The sequence below is a fragment of the Xenopus tropicalis genome, chromosome 8 (genome assembly GCF_000004195.4).
Source record: "Xenopus tropicalis strain Nigerian chromosome 8, UCB_Xtro_10.0, whole genome shotgun sequence".
Taxonomy (NCBI): domain Eukaryota; kingdom Metazoa; phylum Chordata; class Amphibia; order Anura; family Pipidae; genus Xenopus; species Xenopus tropicalis.
Window position 1 is genome coordinate 9262148 of NC_030684.2, and position 21134 is coordinate 9283281.

At 45.5% G+C, this 21134-nt stretch overlaps 1 protein-coding gene across 8 annotated transcripts in view; it reads left to right on the plus strand.

Annotated features, from left to right (window-relative positions):
• Window positions 1–21134, plus strand: part of dab2ip (DAB2 interacting protein) — a 362460-nt gene that overhangs the window by 314607 nt on the left and 26719 nt on the right. For 6 of the 8 annotated variants that reach the window (XM_031892055.1, XM_031892058.1, XM_031892057.1 and 3 more), the window contains 6 exons: window positions 4979–5123; window positions 10938–11091; window positions 14906–15142; window positions 16733–16934; window positions 19240–19418; window positions 19975–20872. In XM_031892055.1, coding sequence (XP_031747915.1) covers window positions 4979–5123; window positions 10938–11091; window positions 14906–15142; window positions 16733–16934; window positions 19240–19418; window positions 19975–20872 — 1815 coding nt within the window. The remainder of the gene's footprint in view (window positions 1–4978; window positions 5124–10937; window positions 11092–14905; window positions 15143–16732; window positions 16935–19239; window positions 19419–19974; window positions 20873–21134) is intronic. The other 2 variants (XM_031892056.1, XM_031892054.1) reach the window with 2 other exon arrangements.

A 21134-nucleotide genomic window follows, 5' to 3' on the forward strand; every position in this document is an offset into this window, starting at 1 on the left:
CTATTGGGTTTATTTAATGGTTAAATGATTCCCTTTTCTCTGTAATAATAAAACAGTACCTGTACTTGATCCCAACTAAGATATAATTACCCCTTATTGGGGGCAGAACAGCCCTATTGGGTTTATTTAATGGTTAAATGATTCCCTTTTCTCTGTAATAATAAAACAGTACCTGTACTTGATCCCAACTAAGATATAATTACCCCTTATTGGGGGCAGAACAGCCCTTTTGGGTTTATTTCATGGTTAAATGATTCCCTTTTCTCTGTAATAATAAAACAGTACCTGTACTTGATCTCAACTAAGATATAATTACCCCTTATTGGGGCAGAACAGCCCTATTGGGTTTATTTCATGGTTAAATGATTCCCTTTTCTCTGTAATAATAAAACAGTACCTGTACTTGATCCCAACTAAGATATAATTACCCCTTATTGGGGGCAGAACAGCCCTATTGGGTTTATTTAATGGTTAAATGATTACCTTTTCTCTGTAATAATAAAACAGTACCTGTACTTGATCCCAACTAAGATATAATTACCCCTTATTGGGGCAGAACAGCCCTATTGGGTTTATTTAATGGTTAAATGATTCCCTTTTCTCTGTAATAATAAAACAGTACCTGTACTTGATCCCAACTAAGATATAATTACCCCTTATTGGGGGCAGAACAGCCCTATTGGGTTTATTTAATGGTTAAATGATTCCCTTTTCTCTGTAATAATAAAACAGTACCTGTACTTGATCCCAACTAAGATATAATTACCCCTTATTGGGGGCAGAACAGCCCTATTGGGTTTATTTAATGGTTAAATGATTCCCTTTTCTCTGTAATAATAAAACAGTACCTGTACTTGATCCCAACTAAGATATAATTACCCCTTATTGGGGGCAGAACAGTCCTGTATCTCGCTGCAACAAGTGTCGGCTTGGGGGGAATGGGGGCTGCTTTCCTTTCCAAAAACACACTGTTACGGGCGCTGCTAGCCCAAACACGGGTGCCGCGAGTCGCAGAAATGAGGTCGCCAATAAATCTGCTTGGCACCTAAACGCGCCGTTTGTCTTGGCTCAATGTTGAGCATCAGTGGTGACATCTGGATGAGCTTCAGGGATTATTCACAGTCTGGGGGGCTTTAACAAACCTACAGGGAACTGTCACATGTCATTTGCCCCCAGTATCAGGGCCATCGATATTGACGGCAGCGCCCGGGAGCGAAACCGCCGCCAACAGCGACTGAATGAGCAACAGTGACATAAAGTGTTACTGTCATCTTCATCATCTTCAACGGTCACTTAAAGAGGAATTGCCAAGGATATAAACTGACACCTTCCTCTGGATCAAATAGCACTTAGGCAGGTTATACAGGTATAGGACCCATTATTCAGAATGCTCGGGACCAAGGGTATTCCGGATAAGGGGTCTTTTCGTAATTTGGATCTCAATACCTTAAGTCTACTAAAAAATCAATAAAACATTAATTAAAACCAATAGGGCTGTTCTGCCCCAATAAGGGGTAATTATATCTTAGTTGGGATCAAGTACAGGTACTGTTTTATTATTACAGAGAAAAGGGAATCATTTAACCATTAAATAAACTCAATAGGGCTGTTCTGCCCCCAATAAGGGGTAATTATATCTTAGTTGGGATCAAGTACAGGTACTGTTTTATTATTACAGAGAAAAGGGAATTATTTAACCATTAAATAAACCCAATAGGGCTGTTCTGCCCCCAATAAGGGGTAATTATATCTTAGTTGGGATCAGTTACAGGTACTGTTTTATTATTACAGAGAAAAGGGAATCATTTAACCATTAAATAAACCCAATAGGGCTGTTCTGCCCCAATAAGGGGTAATTATATCTTAGTTGGGATCAAGTACAGGTACTGTTTTATTATTACAGAGAAAAGGGAATCATTTAACCATGAAATAAACCCAATAGGGCTGTTCTGCCCCAATAAGGGGTAATTATATCTTAGTTGGGATCAAGTACAGGTACTGTTTTATTATTACAGAGAAAAGGGAATCATTTAACCATGAAATAAACCCAATAGGGCTGTTCTGCCCCAATAAGGGGTAATTATATCTTAGTTGGGATCAAGTACAGGTACTGTTTTATTATTACAGAGAAAAGGGAATCATTTAACCATGAAATAAACCCAATAGGGCTGTTCTGCCCCAATAAGGGGTAATTATATCTTAGTTGGGATCAAGTACAGGTACTGTTTTATTATTACAGAGAAAAGGGAATCATTTAACCATGAAATAAACCCAATAGGGCTGTTCTGCCCCAATAAGGGGTAATTATATCTTAGTTGGGATCAAGTACAGGTACTGTTTTATTATTACAGAGAAAAGGGAATCATTTAACCATGAAATAAACCCAATAGGGCTGTTCTGCCCCAATAAGGGGTAATTATATCTTAGTTGGGATCAAGTACAGGTACTGTTTTATTATTACAGAGAAAAGGGAATCATTTAACCATGAAATAAACCCAATAGGGCTGTTCTGCCCCAATAAGGGGTAATTATATCTTAGTTGGGATCAAGTACAGGTACTGTTTTATTATTACAGAGAAAAGGGAATCATTTAACCATTAAATAAACCCAATAGGGCTGTTCTGCCCCCAATAAGGGGTAATTATATCTTAGTTGGGATCAAGTACAGGTACTGGTTTATTTCTACACATAAAAAGGAAATCAGTTTTACGTTGTACGTACGTCTTTTTTCAACCTAACTTACTATGTTACTAGCAGCTTTAGTTCCCCTTTAAACCAGCCCCGTATTGAGGTTACAGGAAGAGTTGGCCTTGGCAGATATTCCACTGAATTATAGCGGAGTGTAGAATATCAGCAGACGGGTCCCTGGGTAACATAATGGGCCGTATGATCTATTTCCCTCATTTGGCATCCCGACAGCTATGCCGACCAATGAGAGAATGGCAAATTACCAGTTCGTTAACGCTTTATCAGCTGAGAGCGCTCGCACTTCCCGCTTGGAAAAAAAAATCTATTAAGGAGCAGCGAATTGCAAAATAATTTCTATGCAGATTTATGATGGGAGGAATCTCGGGGAAGGTCGGCACAATACGGAGTTATTAATGATCCCAATGGGAATATTTCATTATAAGTAACAGGGTGTGCTCAATAGTGGCCTGAGGGGGCACTGTCATTAAAAGTACCCTTTGTGTTTGTGTCCGAGAACAGTTTGTAATGTTTGTTACAGGATATAGTTACATTTGTGCTTGTATAGGGAATTACATCCAGCTTTCCGTAAGCAGCAGTCCTGCCCTGCTTTATGGCTGAGATTCTAGCTATCTGTATAACAGAGCATTCTGTCACAGTGGCACAGATCCTATCTGATCCCCCCCATTGTAAGCAGCAGTCCTGCCCTGCTTTATGGCTGAGATTCTAGCTATCTGTATAACAGAGCATTCTGTCACAGTGGCACAGATCCTATCTGATCCCCCCATTGTAAGCAGCAGTCCTGCCCTGCTTTATGGCTGAGATTCTAGCTATCTGTATAACAGAGCATTCTGTCACAGTGGCACAGATCCTATCTGATCCCCCCATTGTAAGCAGCAGTCCTGCCCTGCTTTATGGCTGAGATTCTAGCTATCTGTATAACAGAGCATTCTGTCACAGTGGCACAGATCCTATCTGATCCCCCCATTGTAAGCAGCAGTCCTGCCCTGCTTTATGGCTGAGATTCTAGCTATCTGTATAACAGAGCATTCTGTCACAGTGGCACAGATCCTATCTGATCCCCCATTGTAAGCAGCAGTCCTGCCCTGCTTTATGGCTGAGATTCTAGCTATCTGTATAACAGAGCATTCTGTCACAGTGGCACAGATCCTATCTGATCCCCCCCCATTGTAAGCAGCAGTCCTGCCCTGCTTTATGGCTGAGATTCTAGCTATCTGTATAACAGAGCATTCTGTCACATTGGGGCAAGAGGTGGGGGCCCATTAGAGCGAGTCGGCAGCCGTTAGTCACACTGATTGCTGCTATTTGATTTGATACCAAGACATCATGTTTTAATCATGTTCCCGTTAGACATGGGAGTGAGCTAATTAGTATGCCAGTATTTCTGACCAATAAAACACACATATAATTCTATATGGAATGAATAAGTGATGAGTAAAGCAGCCTGTGTGTGGGATACGGGCCCCAATCGCTCAGGGTAATATAGAATAAATGTAATATATATAATACCTGTGACCTTAGTATGGATTTGTAGATTGTAAGCTCTTTTGGGAAGGGCTCCCTTCCCCTCCTGTATCGGTTACTGATTGCTTTATACGTTACTCCTTGTAGAGTGTAAGCTCTTTTGGGCAGGGCTCCCTTCCCCTCCTGTATCGGTTATTGATTGCTTTATATGTTACTCCTTGTAGAGTGTAAGCTCTTTTGGGCAGGGCTCCCTTCCCCTCCTGTATCGGTTATTGATTGCTTTATATGTTACTCCTTGTAGAGTGTAAGCTCTTTTGGGCAGGGCTCCCTTCCCCTCCTGTATCGGTTACTGATTGCTTTATATGTTACTCTTTGTAGAGTGTAAGCTCTTTTGGGCAGGGCTCTCTTCCCCTCTTGTATCGGTTATTGGTTGCTTTATACGTTACTCCTTGTAGAGTGTAAGCTCTTTTGGGCAGGGCTCTCTTCCCCTCTTGTATCGGTTACTGATTGCTTTATATGTTACTCCTTGTAGAGTGTAAGCTCTTTTGGGCAGGGCTCTCTTCCCCTCCTGTATCGGTTACTGATTGCTTTATATGTTACTCCTTGTAGAGTGTAAGCTCTTTTGGGCAGGGCTCCCTTCCCCTCCTGTATAGGTTACTGATTGCTTTATATGTTACTCTGTATGTCCAATGTATGGAACCCACTTATTGTACAGCGCTGCGGGATATGTTGGCGCTTTATAAATAAATGTTAATAATAATAATATTCAGGATAGGAATCACAGTGAGTTTTATTCTCTCTCTCGCAGGATTTCCTCACAGACCTAATGATGTCGGAAGTGGATCGTTGCGGTGACAATGAGCATCTGATATTTCGGGAAAACACTCTCGCCACCAAGGCCATCGAGGAGTATCTGAAGCTGGTGGGGCAGAAGTACCTGCAGGACGCGCTGGGTAAGGGGGCATCTCAGGAGGCTGTGTGATTGGCTGCCAGGGCTTCTCCGCAACAAAATAGCGGCTTATCATGCTAAGAGATTATTAAGGGTACAGTCACGCTAAGGGAGTGCGAGCGGCTCTTCCAGGATAAGAGACTGTAGGCGGCTATTCAGTGCTGAGGGGTTTATTGACAGCTCTTCTTGGGTAAGAGATTCCCAGCAGCCCTTCCTTGCAAAGAGATTACTGACAGCTCTTTCAGGGTGAGAGATTACTGACAGCTCTTCCATGCAGAGAGATTACTGACAGCCCTTCCTTGCAAAGAGATTACTGACAGCTCTTTCAGGGTGAGAGATTACTGACAGCTCTTCCAGGGTAAGAGATTACCGACAGCTCTTCCATGCAGAGAGATTACTGACAGCTCTTCCAGGGTAAGAGATTACCGACAGCTCTTCCAGGGTAAGAGATTCCCAGCAGCCCTTCCTTGCAAAGAGATTACTGACAGCTCTTCCATGCAGAGAGATTACTGACAGCTCTTCCATGCAGAGAGATTACTGACAGCTCTTCCAGGGAAAGAGATTACTGACAGCTCTTCCATGCAGAGAGATTACTGACAGCTCTTCCAGGGTAAGAGATTACCGACAGCTCTTCCAGGGTAAGAGATTCCCAGCAGCCCTTCCTTGCAAAGAGATTACTGACAGCTCTTCCATGCAGAGAGATTACTGACAGCTCTTCCAGGGAAAGAGATTACTGACAGCTCTTCCATGCAGAGAGATTACCGACAGCTCTTCCATGCAGAGAGATTACTGACAGCTCTTCCAGGGTAAGAGATTACCGACAGCTCTTCCAGGGTAAGAGATTCCCAGCAGCCCTTCCTTGCAAAGAGATTACTGACAGCTCTTCCAGGGTGAGAGATTACTGACAGCTCTTCCATGCAGAGAGATTACTGACAGCTCTTCCATGCAGAGAGATTACTGACAGCTCTTCCAGGGTGAGAGATTACTGACAGCTCTTCCTTACAAAGAGATTACTGACAGCTCTTCCAGGGAAAGAGATTACTGACAGCTCTTCCAGGGTGAGAGATTACTGACAGCTCTTCCATGCAGAGAGATTACTGACAGCTCTTCCATGCAGAGAGATTACCGACAGCTCTTCCATGCAGAGAGATTACCGACAGCTCTTCCATGCAGAGAGATTACTGACAGCTCTTCCAGGGAAAGAGATTACTGACAGCTCTTCCAGGGTGAGAGATTACTGACAGCTCTTCCATGCAGAGAGATTACTGACAGCTCTTCCATGCAGAGAGATTACTGACAGCTCTTCCAGAGTAAGAGATTACTGACAGCTCTTCCAGGGTAAGAGATTACTGACAGCTCTTCCAGGGTAAGAGATTACTGACAGCTCTTCCAGGGTGAGAGATTACTGACAGCTCTTCCAGGGTAAGAGATTACTGACAGCTCTTCCAGGGTAAGAGATTACTGACAGCTCTTCCAGGGTAAGAGATTACTGACAGCTCTTCCATGCAGAGAGATTACTGACAGCTCTTTCAGGGTGAGAGATTACTGACAGCTCTTCCATGCAGAGAGATTACTGACAGCTCTTCCATGCAGAGAGATTACTGACAGCTCTTCCATGCAGAGAGATTACTGACAGCTCTTCCATGCAGAGAGATTACTGACAGCTCTTTCAGGGTGAGAGATTACTGACAGCTCTTCCAGGGTAAGAGATTACTGACAGCTCTTCCAGGGTAAGAGATTACTGACAGCTCTTCCATGCAGAGAGATTACTGACAGCTCTTTCAGGGTGAGAGATTACTGACAGCTCTTCCATGCAGAGAGATTACTGACAGCTCTTCCATGCAGAGAGATTACTGACAGCTCTTCCATGCAGAGAGATTACTGACAGCTCTTCCATGCAGAGAGATTACTGACAGCTCTTTCAGGGTGAGAGATTACTGACAGCTCTTCCATGCAGAGAGATTACTGACAGCTCTTCCAGGGTAAGAGATTACTGACAGCTCTTCCAGGGTAAGAGATTACTGACAGCTCTTCCAGGGTAAGAGATTACTGACAGCTCTTCCAGGGTAAGAGATTACCGACAGCTCTTCCATGCAGAGAGATTACCGACAGCTCTTCCAGGGTAAGAGATTACCGACAGCTCTTCCATGCAGAGAGATTACCGACAGCTCTTCCATGCAGAGAGATTACTGACAGCTCTTCCAGGGTAAGAGATTACTGACAGCTCTTCCAGGGTAAGAGATTACTGACAGCTCTTCCAGGGTAAGAGATTACTGACAGCTCTTCCATGCAAAGAGATTACTGACAGCTCTTCCAGAGTAAGAGATTACTGACAGCTCTTCCAGGGTGAGAGATTACTGACAGCTCTTCCAGGGTAAGAGATTACTGACAGCTCTTCCAGGGTAAGAGATTACTGACAGCTCTTCCAGGGTAAGAGATTACTGACAGCTCTTCCATGCAGAGAGATTACTGACAGCTCTTTCAGGGTGAGAGATTACTGACAGCTCTTCCATGCAGAGAGATTACTGACAGCTCTTCCATGCAGAGAGATTACTGACAGCTCTTCCATGCAGAGAGATTACTGACAGCTCTTTCAGGGTGAGAGATTACTGACAGCTCTTCCATGCAGAGAGATTACCGACAGCTCTTCCATGCAGAGAGATTACTGACAGCTCTTCCAGGGTGAGAGATTACTGACAGCTCTTCCAGGGTAAGAGATTACTGACAGCTCTTCCAGGGTAAGAGATTACTGACAGCTCTTCCAGGGTAAGAGATTACTGACAGCTCTTCCAGGGTAAGAGATTACCGACAGCTCTTCCATGCAGAGAGATTACCGACAGCTCTTCCAGGGTAAGAGATTACCGACAGCTCTTCCATGCAGAGAGATTACCGACAGCTCTTCCATGCAGAGAGATTACCGACAGCTCTTCCATGCAGAGAGATTACCGACAGCTCTTCCATGCAGAGAGATTACTGACAGCTCTTCCATGCAGAGAGATTACCGACAGCTCTTGCATGCAGAGAGATTACCGACAGCTCTTCCATGCAGAGAGATTACTGACACCTCTTGCATGCAGAGAGATTACTGACAGCTCTTGCATGCAGAGAGATTACTGACAGCTCTTGCATGCAGAGAGATTACTGACAGCTCTTCCATGCAGAGAGATTACCGACAGCTCTTGCATGCAGAGAGATTACCGACAGCTCTTCCATGCAGAGAGATTACCGACACCTCTTGCATGCAGAGAGATTACTGACAGCTCTTGCATGCAGAGAGATTACTGACAGCTCTTCCAAGGAAATAGACTTCTTTAACTTCCTACCCCATTCGACTGTTTTTGCCCTCTCCCACCCCCTACAGGTTGCTTTGTTGAACAGCACAGGGGGGATCTGTGGTGCCGGGAGCAGTGACAGTTGTTGCAGTGACAGCGAGAGTGCACGAGAGTGCTACACATGCCACTGTTACAGGGCAGGGGATGGGAATGTTACATTTATGGGTGCAAAACCTCTTATCGGCTTTTTACACTTCATTAGCGGATCTGTAATTACCGCTCATTTTCCAGTCTAGTGGACTTGTGACTTGGAATATATTTATTTATTCTCTCTGCATAGAAACCTCCGTGCCCCCCCGCCCCCCGATCTCTGTTCCCCTCCTTTATATTCTGCTCTGTCGCCGCTGCCTGTTCTTCACAACTCCGCCATTCCGCTAACGTATCGTTACGTTCTCAGCCGCCTCATACACCGAGCTGCTCCCATTAGCAACTTCCCAGTATTTGTGCCCTGGGTACCCCTGGAACTATAGCGGGGTGACTGTTACCCCAATGTTTCTATATATCTGTAACCTTGTTATGGGCTAAGGGGGCCCAGCCTGAAGGCCAGTTAGGGGGGATTTGGGGTGAGTGCTTATTTGTGCCCTGGGTACCCCTGGAACTATAGCGGGGTGACTGTTACCCCAATGTTTCTATATATCTGTAACCTTGTTATGGGCTAAGGGGGCCCAGCCTGAAGGCCAGTTAGGGGGGGATTTGGGGTGAGTGCTTATTTGTGCCCTGGGTACCCCTGGAACTATAGCGGGGTGACTGTTACCCCAATGTTTCTATATATCTGTAACCTTGTTATGGGCTAAGGGGGCCCAGCCTGAAGGCCAGTTAGGGGGGGATTTGGGGTGAGTGCTTATTTGTGCCCTGGGTACCCCTGGAACTATAGCGGGGTGACTGTTACCCCAATGTTTCTATATATCTGTAACCTTGTTATGGGCTAAGGGGGCCCAGCCTGAAGGCCAGTTAGGGGGGGATTTGGGGTGAGTGCTTATTTGTGCCCTGGGTACCCCTGGAACTATAGCGGGGTGACTGTTACCCCAATGTTTCTATATATCTGTAACCTTGTTATGGGCTAAGGGGGCCCAGCCTGAAGGCCAGTTAGGGGGGATTTGGGGTGAGTGCTTATTTGTGCCCTGGGTACCCCTGGAACTATAGCGGGGTGACTGTTACCCCAATGTTTCTATATATCTGTAACCTTGTTATGGGCTAAGGGGGCCCAGCCTGAAGGCCAGTTAGGGGGGGGGTTTGGGGTGAGTGCTTATTTGTGCCCTGGGTACCCCTGGAACTATAGCGGGGTGACTGTTACCCCAATGTTTCTATATATCTGTAACCTTGTTATGGGCTAAGGGGGCCCAGCCTGAAGGCCAGTTAGGGGGGGATTTGGGGTGAGTGCTTATTTGTGCCCTGGGTACCCCTGGAACTATAGCGGGGTGACTGTTACCCCAATGTTTCTATATATCTGTAACCTTGTTATGGGCTAAGGGGGCCCAGCCTGAAGGCCAGTTAGGGGGGGATTTGGGGTGAGTGTTTATTTGTGCCCTGGGTACCCCTGGAACTATAGCGGGGTGACTGTTACCCCAATGTTTCTATATATCTGTAACCTTGTTATGGGCTAAGGGGGCCCAGCCTGAAGGCCAGTTAGGGGGGGATTTGGGGTGAGTGCTTATTTGTGCCCTGGGTACCCCTGGAACTATAGCGGGGTGACTGTTACCCCAATGTTTCTATATATCTGTAACCTTGTTATGGGCTAAGGGGGCCCAGCCTGAAGGCCAGTTAGGGGGGATTTGGGTGAGTGCTTATTTGTGCCCTGGGTACCCCTGGAACTATAGCGGGGTGACTGTTACCCCAATGTTTCTATATATCTGTAACCTTGTTATGGGCTAAGGGGGCCCAGCCTGAAGGCCAGTTAGGGGGGGGGTTTGGGGTGAGTGCTTATTTGTGCCCTGGGTACCCCTGGAACTATAGCGGGGTGACTGTTACCCCAATGTTTCTATATATCTGTAACCTTGTTATGGGCTAAGGGGGCCCAGCCTGAAGGCCAGTTAGGGGGGGATTTGGGGTGAGTGCTTATTTGTGCCCTGGGTACCCCTGGAACTATAGCGGGGTGACTGTTACCCCAATGTTTCTATATATCTGTAACCTTGTTATGGGCTAAGGGGGCCCAGCCTGAAGGCCAGTTAGGGGGGGATTTGGGGTGAGTGTTTATTTGTGCCCTGGGTACCCCTGGAACTATAGCGGGGTGACTGTTACCCCAATGTTTCTATATATCTGTAACCTTGTTATGGGCTAAGGGGGCCCAGCCTGAAGGCCAGTTAGGGGGGGATTTGGGGTGAGTGCTTATTTGTGCCCTGGGTACCCCTGGAACTATAGCAGGGTGGAGCAACCAATCACATTATAAATTGGATTTGAAGAATTATTTTCTATCTTAAACTGAAAGATTTGCTAAAGATTAAGGCTTTAGATCTGTTAATTTTATTTTATTTTTTTTCCTGTTTCAGGCGAGTTTATAAAAGCACTGTATGAATCAGATGAAAACTGTGAGGTCGATCCCAACAAGTGTTCCACTTCAGATCTTCCGGAGCATCAGAGCAATCTGAAAATGTGCTGTGAATTGGCATTCTGCAAAATCATCAATTCCTATTGGTCAGTGCAGTGCGTAAGATTCCCTATTACCTACTAATTCTAAGATACATTATCCCTTATAATACATGAGTGATACTCAGAGTTCCCTGTATAACTCAGCCTGCAGCCTTGTGCCTTTATATGGTCACAGAACCCCTCAGTGACTGCTAATATCCTTATCATTTACAGTAGGGGGTACATTATCCCTTATAATACATGAGTGATACTCAGAGTTCCCTGTATAACTCAGCCTGCAGCCTTGTGCCTTTATATGGGCACAGAACCCCTCAGTGACTGCTAATATCCTTATCATTTACAGTAGGGGGTACATTATCCCTTATAATACATGAGTGATACTCAGAGTTCCCTGTATAACTCAGCCTGCAGCCTTGTGCCTTTATATGGGGGGCACAGAACCCCTCAGTGACTGCTAATATCCTTATCATTTACAGTAGGGGGTACATTATCCCTTATAATACATGAGTGATACTCAGAGTTCCCTGTATAACTCAGCCTGCAGCCTTGTGCCTTTATATGGGGGGCACAGAACCCCTCAGTGACTGCTAATATCCTTATCATTTACAGTAGGGGGTACATTATCCCTTATAATACATGAGTGATACTCAGAGTTCCCTGTATAACTCAGCCTGCAGCCTTGTGCCTTTATATGGGCACAGAACCCCTCAGTGACTCCTAATATCCTTATCATTTACAGTAGGGGGTACATTATCCCTTATAATACATGAGTGATACTCAGAGTTCCCTGTATAACTCAGCCTGCAGCCTTGTGCCTTTATATGGGGGCACAGAACCCCTCAGTGACTGCTAATATCCTTATCATTTACAGTAGGGGGTACATTATCCCTTATAATACATGAGTGATACTCAGAGTTCCCTGTATAACTCAGCCTGCAGCCTTGTGCCTTTATATGGGGGGCACAGAACCCCTCAGTGACTGCTAATATCCTTATCATTTACAGTAGGGGGTACATTATCCCTTATAATACATGAGTGATACTCAGAGTTCCCTGTATAACTCAGCCTGCAGCCTTGTGCCTTTATATGGGCACAGAACCCCTCAGTGACTGCTAATATCCTTATCATTTACAGTAGGGGGTACATTATCCCTTATAATACATGAGTGATACTCAGAGTTCCCTGTATAACTCAGCCTGCAGCCTTGTGCCTTTATATGGGGGGCACAGAACCCCTCAGTGACTGCTAATATCCTTATCATTTACAGCAGGGGGTACATTATCCCTTATAATACATGATCCATAATATATTGCATAAAAACTGGTCTGTTTTGCTGTGGGAGCCTCTAATAACGGCCTGTACTCGCTAATTAGGCCAGAAATGCCAGAAATGGGGATTTATGTGTATCTGAAAATAAATCTAATCAGCACAGTGAGCTATGGAAATAAATAGATAGAGGTGTAATTGGATGTTAGACTATAATATGAACTCCCCTTCATTATCCGGCGCAGTTTAGAGAGAATCTGTGCCCTATTTTTGCAATAAGTAGGTTGTTTCTGCATTTATATATATATATATATATGCTGTATATAGGGGTGGGAGCTGCCATATTGCTTCTAGGTAAATCAGACCATGCTGTCTATTTATATGGCCACTTTTTAAAACCGGGCCCCATTCTATCCAGTTGGCCCCCATGGGCCTGGGCTACCCGCCCAGGCCCATGGGGCCCAACTGGATAGAATGGGGCCCGGTTTTAAAAAAGTGGCCCTATGATTTATAACTGGCAGCCTGACACGCTGAGCATGATGGGATATGTCCCATAATTCCCAGCCATAGCGAGTTTGCCTGACCCGCTGCCATTTAGAATGAAAAGGCTTGGCGGCAGATGGCGACTATTGATTTTCATTGGTCCCCGAGACGCCATAAATCAGAGAGAGTTCTGTGCTGCAGAACCGACCCAGGGGGTTATATCTTTCCCTAATAGCCATGGCCATGAAATAATACCCCCCCCTCTTCCTTTTCCCCCTTCTAGTTGTGATTCTGATCCAAAGATACATCGCCATGGAAATCTGGCGCTAACAGGAGATACGGAGCCACGTGATTGGCTCCCGCACCTATTTATCATAGTCTCTATAGGAGCAGCGCCGCCGAGCTGGAAATGGGTCAATTAACTACATTGGGTTTTACATGAGAGAAATGGGGGGTCAGTTTTGTCCTTTCACCCCCCGCGGGGCCTTAACTTTAGGTCATGTCATGTGACCTATGTGGCCCCCAGAGCCTGTGCATCCATCACCCCCGCCCTCGCCTGGCCGCTTTTTGTCTTTTAAACCCCATATACATATTTAATGAGCCACTTTATAGAATCCCTCCAATGCCATTAGTCTTTTGCTCACTCTCACTGCTATTTTTATTGCCGGAGAATAATAATAATAAGTGTGTTTCGAGCCTAATGTCCTATTTAAAGGGGAAATATGCAATATTTAACACGCTTTCATGTTACATTAGCTAGGCAGTAAAGCATAAAGATCGGATATATGGGAGGGAGGTGCCATAGTGTTTCCCTTAGACAGTACAGTATGGGGGTACAGCTTATTGTGTGCCCAGAACATTCCTTCTCTGTATATTTGTATTTATACATATGGGAGGGAGGTGCCATAGTGTTTCCCTTAGACAGTACAGTATGGGGGTACAGCTTATTGTGTGCCCAGAACATTCCTTCTCTGTATATTTGTATTTATACATATGGGTAGGGGGTGCCATAGTGTTTCCCTTAGACAGTACAGTATGGGGGTACAGCTTATTGTGTGCCCAGAACATTCCTTCTCTGTATATTTGTATTTATACATATGGGTAGGGGGTGCCATAGTGTTTCCCTTAGACAGTACAGTATGGGGGTACAGCTTATTGTGTGCCCAGAGCATTCCTTCTCTGTATATTTGTATTTATACATATGGGTAGGGGGTGCCATAGTGTTTCCCTTAGACAGTACAGTATGGGGGTACAGCTTATTGTGTGCCCAGAACATTCCTTCTCTGTATATTTGTATTTATACATATGGGTAGGGGGTGCCATAGTGTTTCCCTTAGACAGTACAGTATGGGGGTACAGCTTATTGTGTGCCCAGAACATTCCTTCTCTGTATATTTGTATTTATACATATGGGTAGGGGGTGCCATAGTGTTTCCCTTAGACAGTACAGTATGGGGGTACAGCTATTGTGTGCCCAGAGCATTCCTTCTCTGTATATTTGTATTTATACATATGGGTAGGGGGTGCCATAGTGTTTCCCTTAGACAGTACAGTATGGGGGTACAGCTTATTGTGTGCCCAGAACATTCCTTCTCTGTATATTTGTATTTATACATATGGGAGGGGGTGCCATAGTGTTTCCCTTAGACAGTACAGTATGGGGGTACAGCTTATTGTGTGCCCAGAACATTCCTTCTCTGTATATTTGTATTTATACATATGGGTAAGGGGTGCCATAGTGTTTCCCTTAGACAGTACAGTATGGGGGTACAGCTTATTGTGTGCCCAGAACATTCCTTCTCTGTATATTTGTATTTATACATATGGGTAGGGGGTGCCATAGTGTTTCCCTTAGACAGTACAGTATGGGGGTACAGCTTATTGTGTGCCCAGAGCATTCCTTCTCTGTATATTTGTATTTATACATATGGGAGGGAGATGCCATATTGCTTCCGTTAGACAGTACAGACTAGAGATGGTGCTATTGCACATACATTAGAGAGGGCTACCCTGTTACCCTGGGGAAGGAGCACAAGGTTAACTGCTTATTGGTTGCTATGGGTTACAAGATCCGGTCACTCAGTGCTGAAATTCATATTTATTGTGCATTTCTCTGCAGCGTGTTTCCAAGGGAACTGAAAGAGGTGTTCGCCTCCTGGAGACAAGAGTGCAACAGCCGGGGGCGCCCCGATATCAGCGAACGCCTCATCAGCGCCTCGCTTTTCCTGCGCTTCCTGTGCCCCGCCATCATGTCCCCGTCCCTGTTCAACCTGCTGCAGGAATACCCGGACGACCGGACGGCGCGCACCCTCACCTTGATCGCCAAGGTCACCCAGAACCTTGCCAACTTTGCAAAGTGAGTGTCCCCCCCTCCTCCTCCCCCTCCTCCCCCTCTTCCTCCTCCTCCTCCCCCCCATCCTCCTCCTCCCCCGGGGGCCCGGGGCTGCTCGGCTAATCAGAGAGGAACAATTTGCCAGGGAAGAAAATCAATGGCCCCTCGGTCATATTGAGTTTTAATCTTCCCCTTCGCTCTGTCGATTACACTTCCCCGTGTCGATTTAAAGAGACAGGCGCAATTAATAACTCCCGTGGGACTCGTACTTAATGGAACTGGACACAGTTCCACACTCAGCCAAGTTTAAAGGGTAAATAACTTTTTTTTATCAACATCGAGCGGCGAAGATATTGCATCTTTTAGAAGCGCCGAGGGAATCCAATAGGCATTAATGGTGGTAGCAGATGCCAAAACCACATGGCCACGGGCTTTGTGGCCCCCCGTAGGCCCAAGCGAGCGGATCTTCTCCCGATATCCCCACCTACGGGTGGGCAATATCGGGCTAATTTGGCCCTGGGGCCAAACGATCCAATTAGAATGCCGGTAATAGGCACAGTCGGCTCAGGGACCGCATCAACGAGCCGATGTGGTCCCCTATCCGAATACATTTTTCAACCTGCCCGATCGATATCTGGTCGATTTCAGGCCAGATATCGGTCGGGCATGTCCGTTGTTTGTGCCCCTACACTGGCCAATAAGCTGCTGAGTCGGTCTAAGGAACCAATGTTGGCAGCTAGAATTGGCCCGTGTATGGGGACCTTTAGACTAAACACCTTCCTTCCTCCCCAATGCAATCAGCCTTCAGTAGCATTCAGCAGAACAAAATCTATACAATTTGTGGCCCCTGTAAAGTGTAAAGGTGCCCATAGACCTTCAGATCCGCTCTTCTCCCGATATCCCCACCTACGGGTAAACCTAGGCTAATTCGGTCGTTTTTCCCTGGGGCCAAATGATCAAATTATATTGGCGGCAATGGGGCAGTCGGTTCGGGGACCGCATCAATGAGCCAATGTGGTCCCCGATCCGACTAAATCTTTTAATCTGCCCAATCGATATCTGCCCAATTTTAGGCCAGATATCGGTCAGGCAGGCCCCTCGTTTCTGCCCCTACACGGGCCGATAAGCTGCCGAATCGGTCTAAGGGACCAATATCAGCAGCTACAATTGGCCCATGTATGGCCACCTTTAGTCTTCTCCAACCTCATCCCCTTGGTATTTTTGTAGTGAATAAAGAATCCAGGCTAATTCGACCGTTTGGCCCTGGGGGCCAAACGATCTAATTATAACGGCGGGTATAGGCAAAGTCAGTCCGGGGACCGCATCAACGAGCCGATGGGGTCCCCGATCCAACTAGATTTTCTAACCTGCCCGATCGATATCTGGACAATTTCAGGCCAGATATCGGTCAGGCAGGCCTGTCGGTAGTGCCCCTACACGGGCCGATTAGCTGCCGAATCGGTCTAAGGGACCCATATCAGCAGCTACAATCTGCCCGTGTATGGGGACCTTTACCCCCCTATGTCGGAGTTCCCCTTTAATAGCAGTTGTTGTGCCAATGCCGGCTGAAAGCGGCAGCTACAGACCCACTGACCCCTCTTGGTTCTGGCGCAGGTTCGGGAGTAAGGAGGAGTACATGTCATTCATGAATCAGTTTCTGGAGCACGAATGGACGAACATGCAGAGGTTCCTCTTGGAGATCTCCAACCCAGAGACCATCTCCAACACGGCCGGCTTTGAGGGCTACATCGACCTGGGAAGGGAGCTCTCTACTCTGCACTCGTTATTGTGGGATGTCATTGCTCAGATGGACCAGGTATAGAATGGCTCCCCAACGAAGTGATAGTACAGCTTATTGTGTGCCCAGAACATTCCTTCTCTGTATATTTGTATTTATACATATGGGTAGGGGGTGCTATAGTGTTTCCCTTAGACAGTACAGTATGGGGGTACAGCTTATTGTGTGCCCAGAACATTCCTTCTCTGTATATTTGTATTTATACATATGGGAGGGAGGTGCCATAGTGTTTCCCTTAGACAGTACAGTATGGGGGTACAGCTTATTGTGTGCCCAGAGCATTCCTTCTCTGTATATTTGTATTTATACATATGGGAGGGAGGTGCCATAGTGTTTCCCTTAGACAGTACAGTATGGGGGTACAGCTTATTGTGTGCCCAGAACATTCCTTCTCTGTATATTTGTATTTATACATATGGGTAGGGGGTGCCATAGTGTTTCCCTTAGACAGTACAGTATGGGGATACAGCTTATTGTGTGCCCAGAACATTCCTTCTCTGTATATTTGTATTTATACATATGGGTAGGGGCTGCCATAGTGTTTCCCTTAGACAGTACAGTATGGGGGTACAGCTTATTGTGTGCCCAGAACATTCCTTCTCTGTATATTTGTATTTATACATATGGGAGGGAGGTGCCATAGTGTTTCCCTTAGAACAGTACAGTATGGGGGTACAGCTTATTGTGTGCCCAGAACATTCCTTCTCTGTATATTTGTATTTATACATATTGGTAGGGGGTGCCATAGTGTTTCCCTTAGAACAGTACAGTATGGGGGTACAGCTTATTGTGTGCCCAGAACATTCCTTCTCTGTATATTTGTATTTATACATATGGGAGGGAGGTGCCATAGTGTTTCCCTTAGACAGTACAGTATGGGGGTACAGCTTATTGTGTGCCCAGAACATTCCTTCTCTTTAAGTGGGGAGTCCTGCAGCATCTTGGGACTCTGTTTTAAGAAATAGGGGTTCCAAAAGGTATTACATTTTATATAGAGATTATGAGAGAACAAGGGTTAAACTGTCTGTGAATGTGGAACTGAGATGAACTTGAGCTTGTGACTGAAGAGTGGCCTCTAGTGGCAACATAATGAACAGCAGGTAATTTTACATCACCTTTTTATTTCAATTTGTCCCAATCTGGAGCCGGTGGAACTGACTATAATCCTACTGTTTTTGTTCCTAGCTTTATTAATAAGCCCCTTAGTGTATATTTAATTTCTTTATACTCTGTAGCAGATGTTAGAGTTTATAGTTGTGTGTGTCGCTGCTATTGAGAGCAGTGTCTGTCCAGCTATTCATACAATGTTACAGAAATCTTAATGTTTCTTCCCAGGTCTGCAATCAGCAATGCATCATTACATTGTTTCAAATGGAGCAGGGCAGGGAGGAGTTATGGCCGGACAGACACTACTGTCAATAGCAATGACATTTACACAGAACGTTACAACAATTAGTAATGACTAATGAATGCATACTGGGAAGTTGCTTAAAATGAGGGAATCATTTAACCATGAAATAAACCCAATAGGGCTGTTCTGCCCCCAATAAGGGGTAATTATATCTTAGTTGGGATCAAGTACAGGTACTGTTTTATTATTACAGAGAAAAGGGAATCATTTAACCATTAAATAAACCCAATAGGGCTGTTCTGCCCCCAATAAGGGGTAATTATATCTTAGTTGGGATCAAGTACAGGTACTGTTTTATTATTACAGAGAAAAGGGAATCATTTAACCATTAAATAAACCCAATAGGGCTGTTCTGCCCCAATAAGGGGTAATTATATCTTAGTTGGGATCAAGTACAGGTACTGTTTTATTATTACAGAGAAAAGGGAATCATTTAACCATGAAATAAACCCAATAGGGCTGTTCTGCCCCAATAAGGGGTAATTATATCTTAGTTGGGATCAAGTACAGGTACTGTTTTATTATTACAGAGAAAAGGGAATCATTTAACCATGAAATAAACCCAATAGGGCTGTTCTGCCCCAATAAGGGGTAATTATATCTTAGTTGGGATCAAGTACAGGTACTGTTTTATTATTACAGAGAAAAAGGAATCATTTAACCATTAAATAAACCCAATAGGACTGTTCTGCCCCAATAAGGGGTAATTATATCTTAGTTGGGATCAAGTACAGGTACTGTTTTATTATTACAGAGAAAAGGGAATCATTTAACCATGAAATAAACCCAATAGGGCTGTTCTGCCCCAATAAGGGGTAATTATATCTTAGTTGGGATCAAGTACAGGTACTGTTTTATTATTACAGAGAAAAAGGATTTTCACTTCATTAACCCCCTTGCCCTGCCTTATAGGCGACGGTGTCCAAACTTGGGCCACTTCCACGTATTTTAAGGGACGTCACTACCGGGTTGAGTAACCCCTCGAGCATCCAGAGCTCCATCTCCAGCGAGCACTCGGCCTCCACGCCAAACGCAAGCAACTGCATATCCGTCGGGCTGCAGAAGATGGTAATAGAGAACGACTTAGCGGGGTAAGAGAGGGCATTGGGGCCAAATGTATAAATATATATATATCTGCCCCATATTGATATCATAAATGGTTGCTCGGTGCACAACGGGTGGAATGGAAATAACGCGGTTGGAAACCTCCTGGGAATTCCTACCCCCCCCCCCCCTTAATCAGATGTAATTACACCGATGCCAAAGAACGACGCTAAATTCTCCCTACGTTGTATTTAACAATTTAATTAGGAGAAAGTCAGGAAGAACGAGGCGGTCGGGGCTTGGTAATCATAGCTTTTATCCCTAATTCTGCACGGCGGGTGGGACGACTGTTTAAAAACCCATTTTGGATTCGACGCAAGCTCAGAGGGCTGAGTACAGAATGAGATTCCCGCGTTTGTATGTCGGATTTAATCCCTCGCACACAAACAAAAAGAAAGGAATAATTGGTCCACTGGTGACCAATGGAAATGCTATGTGGCCGCCATTTTGTTTTTGTCTTTACATGGGTTTAACTAATGGTTTCTTTGCAATGCAGTGTAGCGTTTAAAGCTGGTCTCCCTCTGTCTATTTATTTCCCCGTAGTCTAATAGATTTCACAAGGTTACCATCTCCAACTCCTGAAAACAAGGACTTATTTTTTGTCACAAGGTCTGCCGGGGTTCAGCCCTCGCCGGCTAGGAGCTCCAGCTATTCGGAAGCCAATGAGCCGGACGTGCAGATAACCAATGGCAACAAGAGCTTGTCAATGGTTGACCTCCAGGACAATCGCGTGTTGGACATCGGCACCAACACTTCGGGCACTGGGGATTCTTTAAATGACAGTCAGACATCTTTTAGCCAGTTGCAAGCGATATGGACAGCGCGGACACCGCAGGGCAATATCATGACCATGACCACGGCCAGAAGAACAGGACAGACGCCCACCACTCCCAATTCCGACACGGCGCCGGGTAGACCACAGCTATTGGCACCTTTATCATTCCAAAACCCCGTGTATCAAATGGCAGCAGGTTTGCCGGTTTCGCCGCGGGGATTGGGGGACTCTGGATCGGAGTGCCATAGCTCCCTCAGTTCCCATAGTAACAGCGAGGACTTGGCTGGAAGCAAACATGGTTTTATGAACCCCGGGAGCACGGAGGACTTCAGTCGGCGATCTGGAGATATGTGCAGATCTGTGGATATGTCTAGAAGGCAACATTCGTTGTGTGACAAAACTGGTCAACCTACAATGCCGCGGCAGAACAGCTCAGGCCCTCAGAGGCGAATAGATCAACCGCCGCCTCCACCACCCCCGCCAATGACGAGGGGAAGGACGCCCCCAACGTTACTAAGCACGGCAACGTACCAGAGACCCTCAAGTGGCAGCATGATGTCTTCTTCTCCAGACTGGCCAGGCAGCGGCGCCCGCGTGAGGCAACAGTCATCATCCTCCAAAGGCGACAGCCCCGAGATGAAACAGAGGACACTGCATCATAAACAGGTAAGCTATCATTTTTGAATGAATGCCTTCCAACCTTAGTGACTACTCACGTGGACGGTGATTGTTCTGTAGTAGCTGTCAGATTTGCTTTGATAAACATTGACCACTCCAAGAGATAGGATATCTTGCCTTGGAGCCATCTACAGGAAAGGTAACTCTTGCTTTATAGTTAACCAGGACATTAGGTAACTTCTTGGTCAATGATTCACTGACTTGTTTGTAATTTGGGGTCCAGAACCAAAGACCAAGCATTGGCCGTAGT